The sequence below is a fragment of the Phallusia mammillata genome, chromosome 5, assembly GCF_965637545.1.
Source record: "Phallusia mammillata chromosome 5, kaPhaMamm4.hap1.1, whole genome shotgun sequence".
NCBI lineage: Eukaryota > Metazoa > Chordata > Ascidiacea > Phlebobranchia > Ascidiidae > Phallusia > Phallusia mammillata.
The window spans coordinates 12,124,469-12,145,370 of NC_137256.1; the positions used below are offsets into that span (position 1 = coordinate 12,124,469).

The following is a 20,902-nucleotide window of genomic DNA, read 5'->3' on the forward strand; positions in this document are numbered from 1 at the left end:
GATGTAATGATGACGTAACCCGAATTTATGATAGTTTTAACAAACCGGGATCAGGACTGTAGGACTTTTGGGCGTCAGATACCAGCTTTCAGGTCACACTTTCTAAAACTAAGTTTAATCCAGGGTCTTCCAACCTTTTTGCCCCACTAATTTTGGCTGAACAAATTAATGTGTTTTATGAAGTTTACCGCCTACTGTCCACGTTAAAAAGCCTGCTTTTAATAACCACGATTTCTGGATCAAGTTAACGACAATCCTGTTACTACACGTTACAAACAAATTTAAGCAAATCAACAAGCTGACAAAGGGTTTTACTCCGCCGCCTTGTATTAAACAACCCTGCGTTCACAGTCATTGCACCAAACGATGATAAACTTGACGATTGTAAAAACACACGGACTAAGCACAAAAACAGCCATTTGTCCTTAGTGAATTCAAACATACGAAAAACATGCACAAAATAAATTAAAACAATTCTTTTATGTCCTGTAGTTTAAGTTTTTTACATACTCTTGGCGAAAATACGAAATATAATGCTGTGAAACCCTGGCGCAAAAAGTTTCTTGGATGTCTGCTATCCAAATGCTAACTGAGGCAACAATAAACAAGGGGTACAGTGGCAGTAAAAACACCACTTTTAAAACTTCGTCATGCCACTGCCGCCCACCAAATCAAAGGGGTTTGGGTTTCCTTGGCACTGTATGGTCTTTGGAGTGAAACCACTGGTGGTCGATTTCACAGCCGGCATCCAGTGAACGTCCTTTCGCCAATTCTGCCATTGTTACTTCATGCCACCAAGCGGGTTTCCACCTTGCTGAAACTGTCTCATCATATTTTGAAGACCATTCATTCCACCTAGAAATATACAGAAATATAAGTCTTTTGCTGCATTTTGGTCTATATTTACAAAAATTATCAATGAAAAGCTACTCTACCCATTTGGTGTAGAACTCGAGGGTCCATGAGTTTTGCCATTTGTCCATTGAGGCGAGCCATCTGAGCAGGGTTTACATTTTTATCCATTCCACCTGGCTTGAACAAACCCTTCATTCCACCCATCTTTTTAACCATCTAAACAACACAAGATTTTGGCAGGCTTATATTATGTTAGCAAAGTTTAGGTTTAGCTCAGTGCTTGATTTTGTACAAAAACTACCTGTGCAAACTTTCCATGTTGCACCAGCAGTTCATTCACTTCTTTAGGGAGAGACCCAGAACCTCGAGCAACTCTTGCCACTCGGCCTGGGTTTTTAGAAAACACCTTTGCACCATCTTTATGGTCAAGCTCTGTAAATATTTGCAGATTGATACACAGTATTTGTATGGTGATAAACACAATCTTACCCTCGTCAGTCATGCTGTCCATAATTGTCATCAGCCGTTTTAACCTGTCAGTTGAGTCTTTTTCATGACCTTTAGTCATGAAATCATTAAATCCAGGAATCATACTCTGCAAAACAATGCACATTTAAAGAAAACATTACACCCATAGAGTTAGTAAGAAACAACAGCCAACCATAATTTGGCTGAATGGTCCCATCTTCATTATGTTCTGAAACTGTTCATACATGTCACGGAGCGTGAATTGGCCATGTTTTAACTTTTCCAATAGTTCTTCATTTTCATCCAGTTTCAGTTCATTTACTTTGTCAATCAGACCTTCAATATCTCCCATGTCTGTTAAAAAGATACTTTTTAGCAAGAAATACAACATAGAAACAGATAGACATTAACAATTGTACAGTACTAAACTGTCTAATAAAAATTATTGTATGTACTTAGCAACTTCTTCACAAATGGCTGGGTCTTGAACATTTCAAAGTCGTCAATGTGTTCTCCTGTTCCAATAAAAATAATAGGAGACTGTGTTGCAGCCACTGCACTAAGAGCTCCTCCGCCTTTGGCATGACCATCAAGTTTTGTAACAATAACAGATGCAACATCGACTTTTTCTGAAATTTATGTGTATACATGCCAACAATTGTAAAAAAGAAGATAAACAAACAACTACACACACATAAACCAACTTACCCTTGAAAGCTTTTGCTTGTGCCTCACATGCTTGTCCGATGGAAGCATCCATAACAAAAATCACATTGTCAGGATTCTACAAAAAAGTTGTTGTGCAAGTGTTACATTGTATGTTACTTTACCAACATCAAGTAGTTATATAAACTTACCACTGCATTATAAACTTGTAACATTTCTTCAAACAAGGAATCTTCTTGTTTGTGGCGACCACTTGTATCAACAATAATAATTTCAAAGTTTTCATCTTTAAACTTGTCTACACCTTCGGCAGCAATTACCACTGGATCAGCTTCAGTGTAACTGCCTGTGAACAATTATTTTCTGATACTTTTCCTTTTCTGCACATGTTTAGATTGTAAAGTCATACCATAAAAGGGGATTCTTGCTTTTGTTGCATTCTGTTTCAGTTGGTCAAAAGCACCAGCACGAAATGTGTCAGCACAAATTAAACAGGTTTTCCAGTTTTTACGTTGATAGTAGTATGCAAGCTGTTAAAATAATACAAAGCATATATCTTGCAAATCAATAAAACATATATTGTATTTTCTGTTATTATGTATGTCTTTACTTATCTGCCAAATGCTAAACAACTTAAGTCATAAAATACAAACACATAAGACATATACGAACCTTTGTACAAGTAGTAGTCTTTCCGCTACCTTGCAAACCAACAAACATAATGACATTTGGTTTTCCTTTTGTTGGTTGCCATGCTTTGACACCAGGGTCAACCAACTAAACAAAGTTTCAAACGTTATCAAAAACACCAGACAAAACGCTTGCACAGTAACATACCTTTACAAGTTCGCGAAAAACAGAGGATTGAATCATTTTTCGTTTGTTTAAACCAGATGCCATTTCATCAAAATCAATTGCTGATCGTACATTTTCTCTGAGCTTTTTGACAAGCCGGATATTAACATCTGCTTCCAAGAGTGCTCTGCAAATTTCACTCAACATAGACTGCAGCACCTTTAAGAAGAGGTTTGTTTAGACTCTTTTAATGAACAGCAAAAATCATAAAATGTTAAGTGGAACATACCTCTTCATTAATAATAGTTGCATTGCTCAATGAACGCAGCGCATTGTTAATCTTTCTACCCAAATCAGCCAACACCATTGTGAAAAATTGTCGTAGATCTCTTTATTTAAAAATAAGAATCTAAAGAAACAAATCGCACGGTCAGCAACTTGGCAGGCACCAGCCCTAATGAACCTTTATTATAGTAGAATAATGCTATCAAATCTCATTTTTACTTTAACAAACAACACCACTAGTCCAGGGTTCAGACTTTGAAGTTGTAACTACTCACAACAAACTTCTAATAGTTCTCTTTTTGTCAAAACGATCACAACACATTTGTGCAACGATGATGTCAACAGAGTTTACGTTTTTCGTGGATATAAGACATTATTAAATACATGAGATCGACAATAAATATACGTCAATGCGATCGAAAAAATATTTTCCACTTTTTGACAACGAAGTAAAAATGAATAAAACGTAATTTAAACTACTGAAAAATAACACACAAAGTAATGACAAAATAACAACAATAAGTCATGCAATAAAACACGCCCTCTAACGGAAGCAAAAGTGTAACTGTTTGGAGTTTGCGCTCTTCACTTTTTTGTATTTAGAAGAGAACGTATTACCTGCTACAAAGTAAAGTGTAACTAGTATGCCCTGTCCAGCAATCAGTGATCAGAATTCGAAGCAGTAAGACATTTATATATAATTTGAGGCATTTCATGTTGTGGAAAGCAGTTGGCGAAACAGCCGCAAAACAGTAACACCCATAGTTCCAACTCCCTACTTTTAGTTTCTTACATTTAATTACACATGTTTATATTATTGTTTGGGCCTTAATATGGTACACTCTGAAACCATTGCGTGACATGTGGGATTGCGTTTTGAATACGGTACATATTTACGTTCTGGAAAGACGCTGCTGGGCACGTGATACAACTTCTATTTGAAACCTTTGTTTATATGTGACGTAACAATTACAAAAAAACAACAGGCATCAATATATTGTGTCATTTCAGGTTATTGTTTAATTTGTTTAAACTTCCAAAAACGACCCCACCGAAAACAAATCTACCTTTTTAGGGAAAACATGACTGGCTTCAACCTAACATGTGGTGCATGTTGTCTGTATTTTGTTTAAATAGGAAAAAAAGATAAAATAAATTAAAGCAGCATAGACGTATTTTTCCAAATCCAAATGCAGTTATATCAGTCCATTTAAAACCTTGGTTACATTCTGTTTCAGCCAAGTCGATTTGAAGTTTGCCATTGTCACAGTGACATTCGATGGCTACAAACAAAATATATGTGCGTTTACACTATTTTGGCAACAAGAAATAATTCGGTGCAAGAAAAAAGTTGTCATTTATTGGATCTTGGCTAAAATTGTAAAATATGCTGATACAAATAATTCAATTCGTTTTGTTTATTTGATAAAGTTTTTTCACAACACAAAAAATAATTGTGATCGGCAGTATTTGTTCTTTTATTTGTATGTGTTACATCAATGGGATCAATGTCTAGGCGGTAAGTTTAACAGTTAATTAAGGTTTTATATATATTTTTTGTTTATTAACCAACCACAGTTGTTACCTTATCATTTTCATGTTGAAACAATATACTGTGTTTTTAAAAGTAGAGGGGTTCTGGGGCAGACAGAATTATTCCAAACCAGTATGCAAGTCAATGATGCAGAGCAGCGTTAAAATATTGTTTATGCACGAACTAAAATGGTTATTAGATTAAATGAGTCAAAGTTTTGTTGTGAGAATCTATAAACTTTATATGATGGGTGGGATCTGTCATACTATTGTTACACAAATCAATATGTTAAATAAACATTAAAGTTGCAATTTCTCTAATGTACTCAACAGGGTGATATGTAATAGCATAAAGATTTCTTCTTTTACCTTGTTTTTTGATAAAAAAGAATTTACACATCTAACTTTTTGCAATTTTGTCCCAGATGGTTCCATCCTAACATTAGCGGTACAGATGCAGAGAATCTTCTTCTTGAGCGTGGTATTTCTGGAAGCTTTTTAGCGCGACCCAGTAAAAGCAATCCTGGTGACTTTACTGTGTCAGTAAGGTATAACATTTAAAAGTTAAATAAAGTTACATGTGTTTTTTTAAAACAAAAAGTTTTAAACAGTGTCCTTGAAAACAACCAACAATGTTAATTACAGACGAGGAGATGATGTCACCCACATTAAAATTCAAAATACTGGCGACTTTTATGATTTGTATGGTGGAGAAAAATTTGCCACTTTGGCCGAGCTTGTTCAGTTTTACACAGAGAAACATGGCCAGCTTCGCGAAATCAATGGAGATGTGATAGAGTTAAAATTTCCTCTAAATTGTGCAGACCCTACATCTGAAAGGTAAAAATGTTTTAGAACGTTTTTCTTTCCTCTAACCCTTTGCATTTTTGTAACAAACGCTTTTCAGTAAAATTATTATCTCAAATCAAATTTTAAAATTTGTTGAGGTTCTAATTGACTTGAACATAAACCAAATACAAGCTAGTGTTTGTGTCAAACAATATGCTTTCAAAAGCAGTAGAAGGTCATTATATGTTTTATGCTTACAAGCGAAAAGGTTAACAAATGCAAAATATGCCTTTGAGATACAATAAAACTTTTAGATGTAATGTTATGTGTTTACGTCACGTACAGTTTATTTATACATACATACAATAAATAAATATTGTGTGACATTTAAAGGAGAATCACTGTTTTTTTTTAATTGTTTGTACTTTATTGTTAAAGATACCAGAGGCCAAAAATGTAAAAAGAACACTATGCTTGTTGCATTTTAAAGCAAATTTGTTTTACCAAACACTTTTTAAGGTGGTATCATGGACATACAACTGGAAAAACAGCTGAAACTCTTCTAATGGAAAAGGCAAAAAATGGAAGCTTTCTGGTGAGGCGAAGCTTAAGCAAGCCTGGAGACTTTGTGCTTTCAGTTCGATGTGAAGACAAGATTATACACATTATGATCCGGCACAGTGTAAGCATCAATTTGTTTACCACCCAAAGTGGCTATTAGTTTAATTAACATGTTATTAGCACCATCCTGTATCACTACAGTGGTCTAGTGGTTAAGTGCACATTGTTGGTTAACCAAAATCATTTAGAAAATGAAAGATTTGCAGTAAATGACAAATTTTTTTTTTATTAATGCCTGTAAAATGATGTAATTTCAGCAGATGCAGTGTTCCAAAAGTACCTTATTGAATTGACTCATTTTTGCACCCACACATTAGTAATACAAGATACTTGCTCTGTACAAAATCCAACATGAACAACACATACATATGCTTGTTTATGAAATAAATGTCACAAAAATGTTCACTAATTATATTCTTGTAATAAACAAAAATCGAGAAGGCTAACTGTTTATTATCAACCAGGCACAAGTTTTTAACGAACTTTTAATGAACTAAAGGGAAATGCTAAATAGAAGGAAACACCAATTTCCTGATTACCACATCAGGTTTATCACTTACCTTTGTTGCCTTGTTTGTAATCATCGGATGTGTCAAGGTTACAAGCTGTTTTGACAAGTTTACACTAATTTGTTATGTTTGTTATTATTATATCGGATAAATGATTTACATGAACTATATTATTAAAATGTGTGTTTTATTTTAGGACAATGACAAATATGACATAGGAGGTGGACAGAAATTTGATTCTCTCACTGAGTTGATTGACCACCATCGACAAAATGCCATGGTGGAACGCACAGGCAGTGTGGTTTATCTCAAACAGCCTTTTAATGCCACCCGTATAAATGCAGCGATGATTGAGAAGCGTGTGAAAGAGCTTCACGAGTCTGATGCAAGTAAAGCAGGCTTCTGGGAAGAGTTTGAGGTTGGTTTAGTTTTAACAAACTTTTGGTACTATTTTTGTGTGCAGTGATATAACTCCATACCTTCATCATACCCTAAATGGTTTGTTTTGACCATATCCACACAAAAATGTACTCTATTCTTGTTATTTAGTGATGTTGTTAACCTGTGTAAAGTGTATTTCAAACTTTAGCCAATTTAATTGTTATTTCACTCTATATATGCAGTGGCAATGTGCATGTAAAAAACAATTCTGGTTTTAGACATTGCAACAGCAAGAATGCAAACATCTGTTTAGCCGTAAAGAAGGAGCCAAACCAGAAAACAAAGCAAAAAATCGCTACAAAAATATCCTTCCATGTAAGATAATCAATCAATCAAACAATTATCCATAATTCATATGCATTGATTTTTCAAACATTGTTGCAGTTGATCACACGCGGGTTGTTTTGGAGGACGCTGACCCAACAGTACCAGGTTCAGACTACATCAATGCAAATCGCATTAAGGTGAAATAACATGTATATTTCTTGTTACAATTATGATATGTCTGTTTACTGTATTGTTGTCCCACATGAAAGATTCCACGTAAATCAATAGATTTTAAAATTTGTTAGTTGCCATTTTTTGTTACAATGGCTATTTGTATTTCTTGCACTTAAAGTTGGATAAGTATACTCTGATTACAAATATATATTTTGCCAAATTTAGCTGTTCCCAAATCGGTTATCTATGTTGCTTTACTTTGTTGTAAACAAAATTTGCAAATTTGGGTTGCTTTATCGTTTCTGTCACTGATGACCAATTTCAAACTTTTAAATGCGAACATAAACAATTGTTACTAAAGTAAACTTACTTTGTTTCAACTTTAAAAAATTTTGTAGCCTGAAGTGGAAGAACTTGGTGGCTTGTGGAAAAGCAAGATGTATATTTCAACTCAGGGTTGTTTGAACAACACTGTTGCCGATTTCTGGAAAATGGTCTTTCAGGAAAATGCAAGGATCATTGTTATGACAACAAGAGAAGTTGAAAGAGGGAGGGTATGTATAATGTCGATATGATTACTGCTGGTTGCCCTCTGTTGTACTTTGTACCAATCTTGCAAAACATTTCACAGAACAAATGTGTGAAATATTGGCCAGCAGAGAATGAATCGAAGGAGTTTGATAAATACAAAGTCCAGAACCTTCGTGAAACTGACTACCGTGATTACACACTACGCGAGTTTCGGCTATCCAAGAATGAGGAGGTATATTTTGGAGACACTAGTAAAATGAGTATTATTTTCCAGTACATTTTTTATGAAATTTACAGGCTGAAAGAATTGTATATCACTATCACTTTAAAGTATGGCCTGATCATGGTGTACCAAGTGACCCTGGAGGTGTCCTCAACTTTCTTCATGATATCAATGAACGTTACGTATGTATTTTTTGCATTTGTATTTACAAAACATTATGTTCACAACTTTTTGGTAATTAATAAATCGCACTTGAATCATGAACTAATTCCATCAAAATCACTGATGGTGAAATCCATCATCGTTTTGTTACAAAGGCTTATCTTTAATACTAAAGTTTTTTGTTCTTCTTTTTTGTTGTCTGGTAACTATCATTACATTTTAAACCTTGCTTATTGCAGAGGACAATGGAATGTGGCCCTGTCATTGTGCATTGTAGTGCTGGTATCGGAAGATCTGGAACTTTTATTGTTATTGATATAATTTTGGACATAATTCGACAACAAGGTTAGTGGTGTATCAATGTTTATGGAAAAAATTTATGTCAAAGATATGTCACTTCAGTTGATTGTGTTGTAATCCAGCCAACAAACAAGGCTTTGAAGCAAGTCATATAGAAGTAAAACAACAGTGAAATCAACATAGAAATGCACTGTGACAAATTTTTCATGTTCTAGGTCTGGATTGTGAAATTGATGTCCAAAGGACCATTCAGATGGTGAGAAGCCAACGATCAGGAATGGTGCAAACTGAAGCACAATATCAATTCGTTTATGTTGCTGTAAAACAGCACATTGAGACTTTAACCAAAAGAATGGAAGCAGAACAGGTTAGAAAAGAACAACATTCTGAGCATTGTGTAGTTAGACAGCTGGGCGATGCTGTTGTAGTTATTGATACCAGGCGTACATTAAAGATTTGAATAACCTAATATTTGTGTTGTGGTTTACATGCAAATTTGTTTTACCAGATGAATAAGGGCAAAGGAAGGGAATATATCAACACCAGGCAAACTTCAGAAGCAGCTGGTGGTGATGCTGCTGCAATTGCTGCTTTGCAAAAGGTTGGTCTGCTTTTTTATGTAAACACACATTTACAGTGTATTGACTCTGTACCCACCTAGCTAAAGGATTCTGTCAGACATATTGGTCAATCCAATATTAGCAATCCTATGTGCTTATAGAACCAATCTGTCATGCATATTGCAGGAATTTAAATAATACAGATTTACCAAAGTCTAATCATACTACACCATCAGTTCCCAAACTGGGGTCCGCGGTCCTTTAGGGGTCTGTGAGGCAATTTTGAGGGGACTGCGAAGCGGTTGAAGTAATTTTATAATCTTATTTGGCGTCAGTTTGTGCCACTAAATAAGTTTAAATCAAACTAGAATTGAGAATCGACTGTCTCCATTGCTAAACAATGGCCTTTATTGAATGACAACTATCAAAAATGCAATTGTTCGCGCACAATCGTAATGTTTTTGTCCTGTTTGTGATGTCACATGCTGTCTTTGAATGATTGTTATGCGCAATTTTGCATAACTAGCTAAAATCCTGCAATCAACTTTAGTTTTTATGAAATACACATTTAGGCTTAAGGACCGCGAGCCCTCGAAATAATGGCAAAGGGACCGTTTTGAAAAATATATGAAAAGGTTTGGGAACCACTGTACTACACACAAAGAACATACAGCATAAAATCAAGGTTTTGATTTGCACCTAATTATGGGTCCCCTTCCTTGAAGGGGACACATCTTGATTTTACTCGATTTCTTTTTTTTTTTTTTCTTTTTTTTTCTTTTCTTTTTTTTTCTTCCCTGAAGTTTGTCCACCCCATTTTGCCCTGAAATGTTTGATGGATTTGGATGAAACTTTCACAGATGGTAGATATGGTTATGTAGATGTGCCATTTGTTTTGTTTGACTCGATAGCCCCAGTGTTTACCCCACTAGCCCCCTAAAATGGGTAAATTTTGAACAATGTCCGAATTGGATGAAATTTGGGCAGTTTGTTCATTGGGCCATTTTAGGGCATCGTTTGTTGTGTTTTAACCTGTAGCCCCAATATTTACCCCACTAGCCCCCTAAAATGGGTGATTTTTTAAACAATGTCCGAATTGGATGAAATTTGGACAGTTTGTTCATTGTGCCATTTTAGGGCATCGTTTGTTGTGTTTTAACCTGTAGCCCCAATATTTACCCCACTAGCCCCCTAAAATGGGTGATTTTTTAAACAATGTCCGAATTGGATGAAATTCGGACAGTTTGTTCATTGGGCCATTTTAGGGCATCGTTTGTTTTGTTTTAACCTGTAGCCCCAATATTTACCCCACTAGCCCCCTAAAATGGGTGATTTTTTAAACAATGTCCGAATTAGATGAAATTCGGACAGTTTGTTCATTGGGCCATTTTAGGGCATCGTTTGTTGTGTTTTAACCTGTAGCCCCAATATTTACCCCACTAGCCCCCTAAAATGGGTGATTTTTTAAACAATGTCCGAATTGGATGAAATTTGGACAGTTTGTTCATTGTGCCATTTTAGGGCATCGTTTGTTGTGTTTTACCCTGTAGCCCCAATATTTACCCCACTAGCCCCCTAAAATGGGTGATTTTTTAAACAATGTCCGAATTTCATGAAATTCGGACAGTTTGTTCATTGGGCCATTTTAGGGCATCGTTTGTTGTGTTTTACCCTGCAGCCACAATATTTACCCCACTAGCCCCCTAAAATGGGTGATTTTTTAAACAATGTCCGATTTGAATACAATTTGGACAGTTTTTTCATTATGCTATTTTAGGGCATCGATTATTGTGTTTCACCATGTAGCCCAATATTTACTGCTTAAGCCACCTATTGTTTATAAAACGTCCGATTTGGATGAATTTTTGATAGTTTTTTGAATTTGGCATTTGTAGCTGTCGAATATTGTGTTTCACCCTGCAGCCCTAATATTTACCCTACCAACCCCCCAAAATGGGTGAATTAATCAACAATACATTTTGACAGTTTGTATAATATGCCGTTTTGAGATGTCAGTGTTTTATGCTATTTAGGCACACAAACTTATAACAATGTCTCAATTGCATGAGATTTGGACAGTTTGTAATTTACATAACTTCTTTTTTTAAGTAACACTACCAATTACTGTGTTTGACTTTATAGCAACGTTTCTTATGGTTGTCTGTTTACAACTTTGCGGTTTTGGGGACCCATGAGTTTCTGCCTGCAGAAACAAATCAAGATTATAAAAAATGTTGGCTAATATGGGACCCAATAAAAATAAATATAGAGAATATATTACAGTTTGCAGAATAGATTGTAGTGTATATGCTATGGTAAAATGTGCTAAGCCACCCTTCTAGTTTTGTCATGATGATTGATAGAATGTACATGTAAAGTTAAAGAAGAGGATGATCAGTGGACATCCTAGTAATAGCTACACCCAGCGGTGGGATTCAAATTTTTTGTCAGTCAGTTCTATCATAAAAGTCATATTTATGGGTCCCCTTCCCTGAAGGGGACACATATTGATTTTACTCAAATTGTTTGTTTGTTTTTCTTCTTTTTTCTTCTCCCCAAAGTTTGTCCGACTCGTTTTTCCATCAAATCCTTGATGGATTTGCATGAAATTTACACAGATGGTAGATGTAGTTATGTAGATGTGCATCCCACTTTGTTTTTGTTGATAACCCCAGTATTTACCCCGCTAGCCCTCTAAAATGGGTATTTTTTCCCCAAAGTTTGTCCGACTAGTTTTTCCATCAAATGTTTGATGGATTTGGCTGAAATTTACACAGATGGTAGATGTAGTTATGTAGATGTGCATCCCACTTTGTTTTTGTTGATAACCCCAGTATTTACCCCGCTAGCCCCCTAAAATGGGTATTTTCCCCCGAAGTTTGTCAGACTTGTTTTTCTATCAAATCCTTGATGGATTTGGATGAAATTTACACAGATGGTAGATGTAGTTATGTAGATGTGCTTCCCACTTCGTTTTTGTTGATAACCCCAGTATTTACCCTGCTAGCCCCCTAAAATGGGTGAGTTTTTAAACAGTGTCAGAATTGGCTGAAATTTGGATAGCTTGTAGAGTATGCCATTTATAGATGTCGATTGGTGTGTTCAACCATGTAGCCCCATCATTTAACCCACAAGCCCCTAAAGTGTAAAACGTATTTGTATGTTACTGGGCACCACAAACGAAAGATTTCTGTTGCTCAATAGTGTTACAAGGGCAAGCAGTTGTATGTTACTCTTTTATGACTTTGTGGATTGCTTGGTGAACGTTAGTTAGGGGGTTGTTAACAGCCCTATGACATCTGAAACATTAACGGTTGTCGTTTAAAACACCTCTAGTGGTCGAAATTTTAAACATTGGCGGATTGGGCTGAAATTTTGCAGTACTATTGATTGAGTCATTGAGATTTCATATTTTTTTGGTTTGTCTGACCCCACTAGTCCCCTACAATGGGTCAGTTTTTTAAACAGTGTCAGGATTGGATAAAATTTGGGGTAGTATGTGGACCAGGGGCGTATCCAGAAATTTTTAAAGGGGGGGGTCCAACAATTTTTTTGGGGGAAATCCCTAATGACGTCATTATGACATCACACATCGTTCAAAACGACGCGTTATGCGGCAAAGCACTTTTTCCAAAATTGGCGGTTTCTCTACCCATCTAATTGACAGGAAGAACAGGTAATTTTAGCGAAAGCTTTGTAGTTTTCTGATTTCGCCGCTGCTATCTAGCTTACACAGCCAAACTGCAGCTGCAAAATAAGCGTGACTGTCAGGTAATCAAAATCGTTGCTTAAAAAAACAGGGTCCAATTTCTAAAGAACTAAATCTCTTGCTGAAGCGGTAATCCTACTGTTAAGTTGCGCAAAGTCACGAATGCACTAAAGGTGGTAACTGCAGAAGGCATAAATTGTGCCTGGCAAGTAACAAATTACCCTAATAACATAACTCGATTTACATCGATCTAATGTTTTTGACAAACTATTACGTGTTTGGCGGATCAAAGCAACACAACATTACACGTTTTTAACACTTTTACATTGTTCAAATGCAAAAACAGTTTGATATGTTGCACTTAGTGCAGTTACCACTAAGCAAGAAACTGCTACCAGCGTCCTAGCCGGAACGTAACTTTCCGATTGTTAGCGCATAAACCTCCTTATTAAACCCTTGTTACGTCACAATTGGCGATTAGATAACAAGCGAATACAAGAGATTGAAGGCTCGCGTCTTTGAGATAACGACTCCCTGTTATCACGCAGTGGTAAACGGAACGATTTTGGCCTATTTAATGTACGCACAACTTTTTGAAAAGGGGGGGGGTCCGGACCCCCAAAACCCCCCCTTGGATACGCCACTGATGTGGACTATGCTATTTGTAGGTTTCAGTTGATGTGTTTTACCTTTAGCCCCAACATTTACTCAACTAGCCCCCTAAAATAAATGAACTTTTAAAAAACATTCTAATTATATGAAATTTTGCAAAGTTTATTAAACATACTCAAATGTTATGTTTTTACATAGTATTATTATTTAAGCCCAGTGCCGATCACTGCGTTTACCTTACAACACCAAACTTTCACATGGTTATCTCTTGAAATGCATTATCTACAACTTTTCATGTGTGGGGACCCATGAGCTTCTGCTTGCAGAAACAACTAAGGTTATAAAAGATAGTGGATGGTATGGGACCCAATATAAAATAAGCATAGGAAATATATCAATGTTTTAAAATAGGTTATAGTGTATATGCAAGGGCAATATGTGCTAAGCCACCCTTCTAGTTTTAAGCCGGTTCTGTTACAAAGTCCATTCACAATAGCCAGTAATGCTAACCGGTTCGCTGATCTCTAAAATTTCATGAGACAGTTCTATAGAACCGGTGCGAACTGGCTGAATCCCACCACTGTCTACACCTAACCATTCAACTAAAAGTCAATTGATTTTATTCAACAACTAATATTGTATCTTTAGGGATGTATGGTCAAAATATCAAAGTCAATTACAAACATCAATACTGGTACATATTTCTATTGTAAAAATTGTAAGGTACATGCCAGGCATAAGCAGGGTTACACAGCTTTTTTATTAAATCATAGCAGAGATTGTTAGATAAACTTTTATTGCCTAACGCCGAATGATCATTAGACAAATTGTTTTTGCAGGTTCGCCCATTTGGATCTTTGCCGCCCTCTCCAGGTGGAATGCACATGCATGCTTCACTTCCTCCAACTCCAACATCTGCTGGGTCAAGGTCAAGCTCTGTGTAAGTTTGTCTCACTTTTTTGTGCTACTGGAAAATTATGTTAAACATGCAAATTATTTGGAAGGTTGTTACGTTTATAATGGGTAGTATGCAGTGTTGGGATTCAAATTTTTTGTCAGTGGGTTCTATTACAAAATTCATATTTTTCAGCCGGTTCTGTTACAAAAAGTCCATTGACAGTAACCAGTAATGCTAACAGGTTCGCTGATCACATAAAATTGTGTGACGGTTCTATAGAACCAGTGCGAACCAACTGAATCCCACCACTGGTAATATGCCTTCAAGTTACAGTTTGTAGTTATATTGCCAGAATTCAGAGAATTACATTACTGCCTGTTTTTTTGTTATCATACCATATATACTCCATTTTAAAGGCTGATGATTCAGTTTGGTGAAGTAGTGAAGATTTCAGACCTCAAGGACCAAACAAAGTCAAATTATGATATAGCATGTTGAATCAGAGTGAGGTTGTTGAAAATAAGTCACAGTTCCACTGAAGAGATTATATGGCTGCCATCTACTAAGAGCTAAAGTGGTATTATGTTGCAGTAAGAAAAAAACTATACAAGCCTGAAATATTGATTTCTCAAAAGCCATTTTTGGTAAAAATAATGTTTTCAAAATCAGAATGACCCTTGAAAAAGGACGGTGTGGTAGTTGCGGTTATACACGTGAAAGCACTTTAAGGCAGTTTGAAAGTTGAAAGTGAACACTGGTAACATGATTTACTTGAGTGCAATGTGAAAGCAAAGCAGCTAGAGGTAAGCTGATGTATTACGGACATATGACTGCCCAGTTAAGTGTTTGCTATCACAACTGTGATATCTGGTAATTGCCTCAAGAAGTTTTGAATTTTCATAAAAAATACTTTCTTTAATCCATTGATCAAAATATTTTCCTGCCACAGAACTAGTCTCCCTGGAACCCCATTCCCCCCATCTCATCGTGCAATATACGAGAACACTAATAACGTTTATAACAACGTGAGAAGTGCACCCCATACCCCCCAGCTGGGGCCAAGGAGATGATGGGGTCCTGGTAACCCCATACAATCCGCTTCATTCCACCAAAGTTGTGCCACTTCCATAAAGCTTTTGGAAGATAAAGCCTGTTTTTGTGTGATGGTCGTGTAATTATTGTTATTATGCATATCGTTTTGTCTCTAACGTTCCTTTGTCATGCGGTGTTTGCAGTTCGGTGCTTGAAGACTGCCTAGTATACAAACAACCATCTTTCATGGTTTTTAAAGCCAGGTTATTGAATGGCCACGTTTCCTACCAAAAAAGGAAAAAATTGCACCCATTACAGAAATTTTGTGTAGAAACATAAAGATTTTAATGCTCTACTTTAAACACTACATTTGATTTGAAAAGTTAACACAATATGCTCTTAGTACGTTGGACAAAAAAAAGCTTATTTCATGTGCCTGAAGTTACCATTTGTTTTACAGCTAAGAGCTGCCCTTTTGAATCATTCTTTTGTCGAGTGAAGAGTTAGCATCGATAATATATGCTGTTGTTGTTATTATTATTGTTTGTTGCTAATACCCGCCCTTCATCGTGGCATTGTAACTTTTACCCAAACTATTCTTAATCATTTATTGACGGTACGAAGACAACACAAGCTTTCTACCACAAAGTAGAAACCACATTAATTTTGAACTTGGTATAACATCGAAAAATGGATTTTATTTTATTTGTGTCGCCGAAAGCATCATTATAAACTTGGAAGTTATTTTGCTTTTTTGCATTTTTTGTTTTTGGCAATATTGAATATGACATCATAGTATTTGAACCTTTTTGGCTTACGCCTTTATTAATAGTATTTCGACAGAATAATAATAAAACTTACGAAGTCCCTGATTAAATACGTAATTTTCCTACAACGACCACCGAATGGTGCATTAACCAACGAAAAAACAAACAATACATAAAACACACAACTACATGCATTTCCGTTGTCACTTGAAACAATATGGCTATTTGCTACAGTATTTCCCGATATGTTTTGTATGCGCAACACGTTGTACTTAATTGCACTGAATATTATCGAAACCAAACACCGTTATATGCGCGGAATGGCGCTTTTTTGTCACTTGATATGTGGAATAATTGCACACAAGAAATCTGATTATTTGCGAAAAGTTCTCTGTTTGCGTTATTCATGGTCAGTACTTGCAATGCCGTGAAGACGCTGTATGTTGCTAATACAAGCTTGATAAAGGGTCTAAAGTTTGTCAGTTTGTGATGGTGGCGTTCAGCGACGATGGCGAATTGAGGTTGAAGATTGCTATGCCCGTGGTGTTGAGGAAAGCGTTCAGGATGAAAATACAAATAAAGTTGAGCACCAATCCTGCTGAGATCTGCACAGAAAATGCATTTAAATGACGCAAAGACTGCCAAAAAGGTTTGGACTCATAGTTTTGTTTCTAACCATTTTGACAGGATCATTAAATGACCGGATACATATTAGTTTTGGCATTAAAGTTTTATATTATTCTGCTTTTTAGTTTTATGGAGATACACATTCAGAGAGCGGAACAGAGAAACAATGACTTGACCATGATTGCTTACCGCACATGCAATGGTATTTTATGCAAAAGAAATTAACTTGCAAGCTTACCAGGTCCTTGACCTTGAGCGAGCCGTACGAAAAAGCGATGGCATTTGGCGGAGTTGCTACCGGAAGAGAAAATGCAAAGGAACATGAAATAGTGGCCGGGATTGCAATGTAAAGAGGATGAATATTAGCATGAGAAGCAAGTCTGCAAAGAACCGGAAGGAAAATACTGGCCGTGCTGACGTTACTTGTGAATTCTGCAAGGCAAAAACGATTGTAATCGAGTCCGTGTGTTGAAGAGTCATCGGTGGAGAATTTTACCTGTCAGCAAAGATAGAGTGATTGAAATGACCAGAGCAAAAGCTGGAGGTGGTATCGACGTTAAACCTTGTATCTTGTCACCGACCCAATCCGTCAATTGAGAGTCCTGTGGACATGGCATAGAATATATTTTAATGGATAAGCTACAACGATTGATACCAATATATGTTTGTGCAATCAAGCGTCACTTTAAAGTTTAAACAAGTACAAACACCCAATCCAGGTAAATAGCTTTAAGTTTTTGTCCTTAGCGAAGGATTGAAATCAGCAATAGCGATCTCCAAACGTTTTCGTTTGTGTTTAAAAGACTTTTGTATTTTAGTTTGATTGTACACACACATTTTTTTTGACAATTTTAATGTTATCGTAGAGGAAAGTGTCATCTCACTTCACATGCTCGAGCCAGTGCAAAGCCTGCTCCCAAAAGTAACACAACGTCCCACGCTAGTCGGACTTGTGCTGTTTTCCAGGGCAGCAAAGGCGGAGAAGGACCAGGCTTCTCCGACAACTCCGAATTTTCTTTATTTTTCTTTCGCCAGAATCGAAATGGGTTTTTGGAGGGAAACACGAACAAACTGAAGCTGACGATAACAGCCGATGTGGAGTCTTTCATGAGTCTAAGAAAACGGTGGTGACGCATTGTTGGGATTTAGTAAATGCATATAATATCACCCTTACGCTTTAGGAAACAGTTCTTTCCATCCGTCGATGAACTTTGGATCTCTTGTGAGCCACAGCAATGCCAGTACCAGGAAGTGGCCAAGCACTGCTAGTTCTCCAAACCTGGAATGAGTAGCAGTGTAAGCTCGTTTATGCCTTTTATCATTAAAAGGTGAGGACGAACGACACGAAAGCGGGAAAGGATTTAATTTACTAACTTGACTGGGCCCAGGTCTTGATAAGCCTTTTTAATGTACGCCGACACTCTTCTGTCGTTCTCACTGTTGCTCTTCGCCCACAAGTTTCTAAAAACACAAATTTTGGGTCACAAACATAAGCTAACAACTACAAAAAATTGTTTAGCTCACCTAATACCGGTAAACCTGATTTGAAGCCAAATCCATGTGAGAGTGAGACACACCAACGATATCGGTAAACTGAAGCCAAGCCACGATACGAAATCAACGCTTTCGGATGCTCCTGCCCCAAATCTAAATAATCAAGTGTTAAAAATGAAGCAATACTTTGTAAATAGTTACATACCAATAACTTACACTGAATCCAAAGTTCCCGGTAGAATCAGATTTGCAGGCGTTCCGATCAAAGTTGCAAAACCACCAATGTTTGCTGCATAAGCAACGCACAGCAACATTGCCTTGCGTAAGTTGTTGGTCTCTTTTCTGTATGCATCTCTCTGCGATTCCATTATGGTTTCATGGTGATGATATTATCATTAAACAAATTTAAAATTCTTTAAAAATACCTTTTTTTCTCCTCCTTCCACAATCGTCACTGCCGCTATCTCATCTTTGAAGATAAGTCGTTGAATTTAAAGTATTTTATTTCTTGAGTGTAGCTAAACAATTACTTTAGATACTTACCACCAGACTCCAGCATCTTGTCGCCGCTGCGGTTGTTCTGATTTTGATTCGCCAATGACACTTGTTCTTGCAAAAAGCAACAATCGAACTAATACAACTGCACTTACCTATAAAAACCTATATTATAACACCAGATGTTTTACCTTCGTTTTGTGGTTGTTTTATACTTTCTTCCTGCGTTTAAAAAATGAGATTATTTTTTCTTATGCACAAACCATGCAGGTAAACTGTTACTAACTTCGATGTTTGTCATTTGGCCATGGACGGCCATTGCAATAGGAATCATCATGGCAGTGGTAGCAGTATTGCTGATCCACATAGAAAGCAGTGCTGTTACTGACATAAAACCCATCAGAACCCTGCAACCCATAAACAGTTTCAGCATGATGAATGTTTAGTGAATGTTTTTGATTCCTACCAGCAAGGCTTAGAACCGATTAGCATGAGGACTCGGAGGGCAATTCGCCTATGTAGGTTCCATTCCTCGATAGCCACTGCCATAATGAGGCCGCCCACGAAAAGAAAGTTTAGTTGGCGCATGTAGGACATGGACACCTGAAAATTAGATTTAAAAAGTTAGATGTCAAATGATGTGTAACTTAAAGATAGGTGTAGCAAATCTTGACTGTGAGTTAACATCTTTTTGCGAAAAAATCGTTAACCTCATGGGTTTGGTGGTGAATGGGTCATGCCGGTGAACACTAGCAAAAACAGAAACGGCCACACGGTTAAAACTGGCAATATCCTCACAATAGAAATTACAATGTGCGTTTTGCTAATGTCAGCGCGTACGATCTAAGCACGCACAAGTGCTCTCAACTTCGTTTACCCTGTCAGCAGTTTGAATGCCCAGCATTGGAAACAGGATGATCGGTAACAGAGATGTGACGGCAAGTGGACAAGCTTCCGTTGTCCAGTACACGGCCATAAGACATAACCCGTAGGCACATTTTGCAACCTGGGAATAAGAAAACACTTTTAACAAGTAGATATATTGAAAAAATTAAATGGTGACTAAAGTAACCAATTGCATACATTTTGATACTTCTACTTTCCTTACCGAGGTTTGGCCGATAACCAGTAAAGGAAGCAGCAAAATAGGCGTCAGAACAATAACTAGGCTATTTCTAAATCTCCAAAGAATAGCAAGTGCTTTTCGCAGTCCCATGTTTTGTTCTGAAACAAATAAGACCTGGGTTTTGTCAATTAAAGTTGTGTCTCTGCACTTCATCAATCTGTCTGTGCTCTATGTTACGTCTGTCTGAGCAACTAAAACTCGGTAAAATAGACTACTCTTTACCGTTGACCTCCGCCGTTTTTCTTTTGCTCGCCACAGCAAAAGGTCATTCTGGCATGTACATAAAGGTTTATCTGGGGAATTGTACCACTTTTTCGCATCAATGACTGCACTGAACTCTTTTAACCTGAGTTTCGTAATTTTAGCGCAAACATCTATATGATTTAGAATCGCACATATGAGCTTCTAACTCTTGTTACTTCACAAAGAAATTAAAAACAACGTTGCGGTCTTAAGCTCACAGTTTTGCACCACAACTGTAAATTAGTTGTCAGGCCAGTAGGGGACTTTTTCTTGAACCGAACGTAAATTTTTTAAATTCCTCACAAGCGATGCATTTAGCTGTAACCTTTTGCCCTCTGGCTTGTCTACCAAATGGTTCTTTACACTTTGGTACCGGCTTCCTTTGACCTTGCCAGATAGACTGTGCTTCTGTATAGTAGATACACTTTTACCTCGGTGTTATTTAATTGCCGGGTGTTTCAGAGGCGTTACTTAATTGCCGGCTGTTACTGCGACGCTTAAACACAAATATTTCAATCTCCGCGTTTATAAGACCAATGCAATGGTTTAACCGTTGAATTCACAACTCATTCACCATATTAATTTTCTCCACTGGGAGATCGACGTAATTGCAAAGCCTTCCTGTAAGTAATTAATCGTAAAGACAGCAATTTAAACAGTTAAAATTCAAATTTTGAGACCATATAGGGAATCAATATGATGTAAACGAGTTTCAATGAA

The 20,902-nt window shown here is 36.7% G+C and overlaps 3 protein-coding genes across 3 annotated transcripts; 1 reads left to right on the forward strand and 2 right to left on the reverse strand.

Annotated features, from left to right (window-relative positions):
• Positions 1–309: 309 nt before the first annotated feature.
• LOC145227812 (signal recognition particle subunit SRP54-like) lies at positions 310–3,214 on the reverse strand. Its single transcript, XM_080092731.1, has 12 exons — positions 3,074–3,214; positions 2,827–3,003; positions 2,662–2,766; positions 2,399–2,519; positions 2,181–2,335; positions 2,032–2,107; positions 1,779–1,952; positions 1,517–1,677; positions 1,345–1,450; positions 1,157–1,287; positions 936–1,071; positions 310–855 (listed from the first exon to the last, which is right to left on the reverse strand). The coding sequence occupies exons 1-12, from the start codon at positions 3,149–3,151 to the stop codon at positions 782–784; spliced, it is 1,494 nt and encodes a 497-aa protein (XP_079948857.1). The 5' UTR covers positions 3,152–3,214; the 3' UTR covers positions 310–781.
• Positions 3,215–4,471: 1,257 nt separating this feature from the next.
• On the forward strand, positions 4,472–16,671 carry LOC145227810 (tyrosine-protein phosphatase non-receptor type 11-like). Its single transcript, XM_080092729.1, has 15 exons — positions 4,472–4,588; positions 5,028–5,150; positions 5,248–5,442; positions 5,911–6,073; positions 6,718–6,939; positions 7,181–7,277; positions 7,347–7,426; positions 7,802–7,957; positions 8,035–8,166; positions 8,232–8,339; positions 8,559–8,664; positions 8,835–8,986; positions 9,128–9,220; positions 14,340–14,440; positions 15,348–16,671. The coding sequence occupies exons 1-15, from the start codon at positions 4,569–4,571 to the stop codon at positions 15,466–15,468; spliced, it is 1,869 nt and encodes a 622-aa protein (XP_079948855.1). The 5' UTR covers positions 4,472–4,568; the 3' UTR covers positions 15,469–16,671.
• LOC145227811 (Na(+)/citrate cotransporter-like) lies at positions 16,229–20,538 on the reverse strand. Its single transcript, XM_080092730.1, has 15 exons — positions 19,922–20,538; positions 19,691–19,819; positions 19,280–19,416; positions 19,100–19,220; positions 19,005–19,035; positions 18,862–18,927; positions 18,744–18,787; positions 18,535–18,674; positions 18,349–18,471; positions 18,199–18,285; positions 17,999–18,103; positions 17,709–17,937; positions 17,321–17,426; positions 17,063–17,256; positions 16,229–16,802 (listed from the first exon to the last, which is right to left on the reverse strand). Exons 1-15 carry the CDS (start codon positions 20,090–20,092, stop codon positions 16,677–16,679), a joined length of 1,809 nt encoding a protein of 602 aa, XP_079948856.1. The 5' UTR covers positions 20,093–20,538; the 3' UTR covers positions 16,229–16,676.
• Between the last annotated feature and the right edge of the window lie 364 nt (positions 20,539–20,902).